This window comes from Triplophysa dalaica, chromosome 21 (genome assembly GCF_015846415.1).
Source record: "Triplophysa dalaica isolate WHDGS20190420 chromosome 21, ASM1584641v1, whole genome shotgun sequence".
Classification (NCBI taxonomy): domain Eukaryota; kingdom Metazoa; phylum Chordata; class Actinopteri; order Cypriniformes; family Nemacheilidae; genus Triplophysa; species Triplophysa dalaica.
Window position 1 is genome coordinate 18,470,029 of NC_079562.1, and position 6,499 is coordinate 18,476,527.

The window sequence follows — 6,499 nt, forward strand, 5'->3', positions numbered from 1 at the left end:
CTGTCCCCAAAGTGAGTAAAGAGAGTCCAGCTCCCTACATTCCATTCGGTTGTAAAATGCTCTAATCTTGATGGTTTGGTGTGGGTTACTATGGTCACCAGAGATCTGGTCCTGCCTAGGTGTAAGTTGCAGATTGGGGGTAGACCGCTGGCGACTAGCTTGCTGGGTGGGTGAGGGGTGTTGTTGTTATATTTCAGGAACTACAAGAAGCTTCAACTGAGGGGTGCACAATAATGAGGTGGACTAGCACCCATCTAGGGGAGGACACAGGTTAACTAACAGGGGAAACATAAAGTGTAAAATACATAATTTAGGACCACCCTCATAGGGGGTGTCACTATATGGGGTTACTAGCTCAGGAATAGGGGTTTGCCTAAAAAGGCCACCGGTTGTTGGTACCGTGTAAGACACGAGATGACACCGGCTCCACATGAAGATTGTAAAACCCTGTGAAGGTCTTTTTAACCCGCTTTCTACAAAGTAAATGCCATGCAGGAACTTTCTGCTGTTCTGAGTGATTTCCTGGTTTATTGATCATTGTCTGTGTCTTGTGAATTACTCAGTTTGCCTTTGCCCGTCGAATCTTTTGTGTTTGGACTGACTACCTGTGTATCGACTCTGTGCCTACTTGTGGATTATGACCTTGCATTCTGTTTGATTAAGATCCGTTTGGATCCTCAACCTGCGTCTCTCTTTACATAATACATTTTGATGCAAGAAAAGGTTTAGATTTTGTCTGATGTTCAGGAATTTAATTAGAAAACTGGAAAGCTTTTCTGATGCAGTCAGTAACACACACTGACAGTACAGTACAAAACACACCTCACTCAACAACCACAACCAGTGTAACGCATTTAATAAATATTATCTGGATTTCATAACATACAGTGAAAAGCCAAACAAAGAAACTTGGTTGGAAGTTGCAATTCCACAATGCAATGCAATATTATATTATTATTATTTTATACTCTATATTGTTTTAAATTACATTAATAGATTTTATATTTGACACGATAATTATATGACACAATAAGCGTGTTGGTAAAATAATAGTCTGTTACAATGAATTCTCATCCAACCATCCTTAAACTAGCACAGAAACTAAATAAAAAATACTTTTCATAAACTAACCCAATCTGTCAACGTGTGAAATGTGTGTTTTTTTATACATGGAAATTTCATGTGTCTTTTCTGCAAGGGCGAGATCATTTGCACTGTTTATTTTCCTTATCTAATAGTATAAAAAAGGCCACATGTTATTCTAAAAAAAACTAATGTTGCCGTTTAGAGCATAAGCTCTTAATATTCTACACAATAGAAAATATTTACCAACAGTGGTTTATTCTCTTCCATAGCCAAATATATCTAACAGGAATGTAAACAAGTACACAATGTCCAGGTAAAGACTAAGAGTGGCAAAGACATATTCCTCAGGACTTATGGTGTATTGTTTGTTTCCCATCAACAGCTGTGTATCGAAGGCCAAGAACTAGAACAGAGTTAGAAATAAAAAAACACCATAAGAATGGAAACAGGGATGAATTTGTCATGGTTCCGCCATCTTGTCTTGTTTATTCTTGCCATGTCAAACCATAACAGAATTATACAGTATCACCAGTATCACATTTAAAACTATAAGGCTGTTAAAAATAATCTGTTCTTACCATGGTGAAAACAACAGCTCCTATGCTGGCATACACAGCATGTAACCAAGGAACCTTTTTACAAGAGAAAAGTGAATGAGCTACTAACTAAAAGCCTGACAGTATCAGTTTGTTAAACTAGGCCGAAGCCCAAAGTTGTGCTGTAGTCCTTATGTTTATTATTAGATACTTACATAGCCAAAGGGAACCACCAATCCCATTACAAGAGCACAGAAAAACATCACCATGCATAGAATAAAGAGAAGACCTTGGAAAGAAGTGATGTCAATCTATGGAGACACAAATATCAAATTTTTGATACCACTTTGTCTGTGTGTCTTACCCACGTAACCATATATTGAGGCAAATGGCAAATGAAAACAGAAATCTATGAAATTCTGTAACATGTATTTCATTATTGTCTCACCTTGCTCTGAAAACTAAAGATGGTGACACACAAACACACTAGGGCAGTGATACCTATGCACAGCACTACAGACTTTGTGTTGTAGAAACTGTTGGAATTAAGAGAAGAAAACATTATAATGAGTACATTAGGTGCATGTTGCACAATGTTTTAAAAGTGTCCTTTTTCAAAGAAGTAGTTCACCTTCAGAATAAAAATTCTGTCATTATTTTCTTGCTATGGTTACAATAGAAGTGAATGGGGGGCTGTGTTGTTCTGTTAGCAACATTTTTAAAATGTCTTCTTTTGTGTCCACAGAAGAAAGAAAGTCATACAGGTTTGAAATGACAAGAGGGCATGTAAATGGTGACAGATTTTTTATTTAAAAGGTGAACTACTCCTCTGATGATACATGTTGGCACATATAAAATCTCTTATAAGAGAAAGCATGTTAACACAATATACCATATATATGTTTCATTACCTGGAGATAAAGCCCAACATGCAAGCCATGCTTAATGTCTGCAAGTCACAATGTTTGAGAGAACATGGGAATAAATTACAGAATATAAATTAGTTGAAGATGAGTCGAAGAAAACAGAAACAATATGTGAAATATATAAATATATATATATATAAATATATATATATATATATATATATGAAGAGTTTGGTTCCAAAATGAGAAGATTCATCGCCATGAATCTGCCGAAAGACCAGTAATAAACATTACATGATGAGGCAGACAGTTTTTTATGTTATCATGTTTTTATGTGTTTAATCATGTTAGTTAACTGTATGTTTTTAGTTGTTATGGATTAATTCAAAACCAACAAACTAGAGTTTGATTGATATTAACTGGAATGCACAATAAAAAAAATCTCATTTTGGAACCAAACTCTTCATATATTTAGAGAGAGAGAGAGAGAGAGAGAGTGGGAGGGAGGGAGGGAGAGAGAGAGAGAGAGAGGGAGAGAGAGAGAGAGAGGGAGAGAGAGAGTGAGAGAGAGAGAAAGAGAGAGAGAGAGAGAGGGAGAGAGAGAGAGAGAGAGAGAGAGAAAGAGAGAGTGAGAGAGAGAGAGAGAGAGAGAGAGAGAGAGAGAGAGAGAGACATAAACGTTTTGAAACTTCGGTTCAAAGGAAGTTTGAACTGTTTATTTGAAAGCGACTCTTTTTTTTTGGAAGCATGAATGCAAAATTGCAAATCTTCATGGATTATTTTTTGAATTTTTAGTTTTTCAGATACTCACAAAAATTGTGAGTAGAATGAGATTCCATGGAAACTGCCTCCTTTATTGAAAAGAAACAGATGCCATTGTTATATTTCGTTCTTATTTCTCAAACATATTGAATGTTTGACCATAACAACAACTGACCTTAAATCACCACAGCATGCCAATAAGATATATGTGACAAGAAACAGAAGACTGCAAAATAAAACTAGTAAGAGATCACCCCCTCATACAGTTTTGAATGACATTAGGACAAATATATAAATAATACTTAACATAATGTGAATTCATTAAACTTATAATGATAATGTATTTGACTCAAGAATAGAATCACATACTTGGACATTGAGTATAAAACAGGATGTGATTGAATATAAATCCTCATTGGAGCACTAAATAAATGCAGATAAAGAAGAATATTAGAACAATGGGAACTCAAATGAGAATGGCAATTACAACCATAAATAAACAATTACTGAAATATTATTAATGATTTAGTAATTCCACTAACATGCATTTGTAATATAAATTTAAGATTATAAAGATTATAAAGTTTCTCACTAGAATGTGAAGAGTACAATAACTGCCAATGTGGTACAGAGCTGTATCATCAGAATTGAATAAACCTGCAAGAGTAAGAAAGAGTGATTTCACTTAGATAAACATTTTTAGTTTCTGTTTCATAGGCCTATATGTTAAGTTCAGTTTTGAAGGGCTACCTTTCGTATAAAGATTTGTCTAATATGGATGTCATCCCAAGAAAATGTCCCACCACCATAGTAACCAGGACATCCTTCAAAAAAAGGAAAAGGGTGAGGAAAACAACCGTTTTATAACACAAAGCAAAAACGCGGCAGCAAATAAACAATTGAGAAAAAGAACCTGCGTTTGCCTCTTCATAACTTGGAGGAATGTTTCCTTCAACAATTTGAACCGGGGTGACCTATACAAAAACAAACATTTTCGACAAATTAAAAGTATGTTGTGTACAAAATATTTCCTTTATTTATTTGTGTTAATAATATCTAATCTTATTCTGACAATGTGCAGCTCAGTAATATCTTATTTATACCAGTCTAGGGTAAAACAAAACTAATGTCTAATGTTTGGCTCATTTTTCAGAGTTACAAAATTTGGGGTAAAAACATCAGATAGGTACAATGGAGGCATACTGTTTTCTGATGTCTTTTGATGACAGTAAGACAATTTAGTAGAAGTCAGTTCATAACCGTATGTTAACTAAATACAAACATGCTTAAAATGGTCTAAACAGCCTTTGCTTACATTATTTTTCTGACTGTATAAACTCAAGTGTTTGTCCAGAACAGATATTGTCTGCCTTACTGTTTGTTGGCTTTTAATGCTGCAGTGTCACTGTTCATTACTTTCTTTAGATTTTATTTGACCAATTTGACCAGTGACCAAGTTTTTTGTGTTAGGATCTAAATTCACATTTCACTGTTAGCCTACCAGTGAAGATGTAAACAGTTATCATTTGACCAATGTTTAGATCTGTGTTAAGAAGCATTTTTGATCAAAACGTGAAAATTACATTACATTCTGTAGACCACAACATCTTAGAACACAACAGAAAAGATTAGCCGTTGACATTGTTACAGAAGACAGAGTCGGGATCTATAAATAGCCGGAATAATCTGCTTATAGAAATATGCCACTGTAGAGTCTTTCCAGGTTACTACGAAGGTTTTGAAATGGTTTACAAAAATAAAGAAAGAATTTGTCAGTAAATATCATTTGTCTGTTAAATTGAAAACCACTGTATTATATATTATTATCTATTATAAATAGATTTTTCTATAGTATGTGTTTGGGTACTTTATTCTCTTCTCAGTAACAGATACAAATATTCTTACCTTCTTCTGCGTCATCTCTGCTGTTGTTTCGCAAGATTTCTGTTGTTTGGACCAATTACCAAAGGAAACTGTCAAAGTCAAGGAAGTTTAAGCAATTTTTTTCCTATCTGAATACTGGTATACACTCCTGGAACCTAACTATAGTTCAGACTGCATCTGTGTTGAGCGAGTGCTTCCTTTATAGTATCCCTTCAGGATAATCCTTCTCAAACACCACTCCCCCTCCCGCACCGTTCATTCAAGCAATGTCCATATGTCCCAGATGACATGATGAGAGTAACTGGGACTATACCACCTCCATCACACAGGGTCATTCTGTGATGCAATTTTGTTCTCAGACAATAGTTTTGTTATGGCACAAAAATACATTTGCAAAGCTCTAAGAACCGGTTTAACAAACAAGGTTTAGTTTAAACCGAGACTATATCTTGTTATATTAGGATATTTCAGTGTTTTTTTATAAAATGCCTAAGAAAATAGCATTAGCCTACTGCTGTGCATATCTTGAGACCAAACAATGGCACTCACATATTTTGTGCTCAAGTTATTTTCAGTAAAGACAACTCAAAAATTAATTAAAGGCTGGGATTAGCTTTAATATGTGATTTAAAAACACACATCACATGATCTTTGATGAATAAACTATTAACATTAAACATTGATAAATCAATAGTGCATATTAAGTTTAATCCTTTTTTGATTCTTGTTTTGTTATGTTTGTTTCCAGCTGCAATAACTTATTTTTATGTCATGTTATTCCATGTTTTTACAATTTGTTTAGCAATAAACAGTTTGCTCTTAATGTTTTACAATTAAAATCACAATTATTATCAGATGATGCAAATTTAGCAAACACCACAAATAAATCACGGAAAAAACAACTAAGAAGATTAATTTTGATATATGAATTGACCATCAAAGGGACCTGACATTGTCCCAATAAAGACTTTGGTATTTATAGAATGGGATTAGTTGGTGGACTTGGTTTGCATCTCACCCAAAAAATGATTAGACTATGGATGCAAATTGTGATGTGCTATGAGGTGTTTGAAATGAATGTGTCACTCATGATCAAAAGTATAAGATCATTTAAACAAAATATCAGTCGTGGCAAGGCAGTGTAAACCGCAGCATATATTAAAATGTTAGATAAAATCAAGAAAAATAAAATGTGCCATGAGACAGTTGGGATTTGGTTTGTGAAATGGTGACTTCATTGCTTTCGTAAGACAAGGCTTTTGTAAGATTTTATAATGGTAATGAGATGTGTGTTAAGACCGTTAAAGGTTTAAGGGTCTATTTCAAAAGTGTCTGGAAGTTTCCGTCAGTGGTCAAATCTGTGGT

The 6,499-nt window shown here is 34.4% G+C and overlaps 1 protein-coding gene across 1 annotated transcript; it reads right to left on the minus strand.

Annotated features, from left to right (window-relative positions):
• Positions 1-1,013: 1,013 nt before the first annotated feature.
• On the minus strand, positions 1,014-5,315 carry faim2b (Fas apoptotic inhibitory molecule 2b). Its single transcript, XM_056734538.1, has 12 exons — positions 5,156-5,315; positions 4,164-4,224; positions 4,001-4,074; positions 3,843-3,907; positions 3,620-3,673; positions 3,426-3,476; positions 3,300-3,339; positions 2,534-2,571; positions 2,071-2,158; positions 1,838-1,933; positions 1,665-1,718; positions 1,014-1,489 (listed from the first exon to the last, which is right to left on the minus strand). Exons 1-12 carry the CDS (start codon positions 5,168-5,170, stop codon positions 1,340-1,342), a joined length of 786 nt encoding a protein of 261 aa, XP_056590516.1. The 5' UTR covers positions 5,171-5,315; the 3' UTR covers positions 1,014-1,339.
• Positions 5,316-6,499: the final 1,184 nt, after the last annotated feature.

Coding starts and splice junctions, on each gene's coding strand:
- faim2b (XM_056734538.1), bottom strand. Junction 2,159..2,533: donor ATGTTGGGCTTTATCTCCAG/GTAATGAAACAT, acceptor TAATTCCAACAG/TTTCTACAACACAAAGTCTG. Junction 1,719..1,837: donor TGGTGGTTCCCTTTGGCTAT/GTAAGTATCTAA, acceptor TCTTGTAAAAAG/GTTCCTTGGTTACATGCTGT.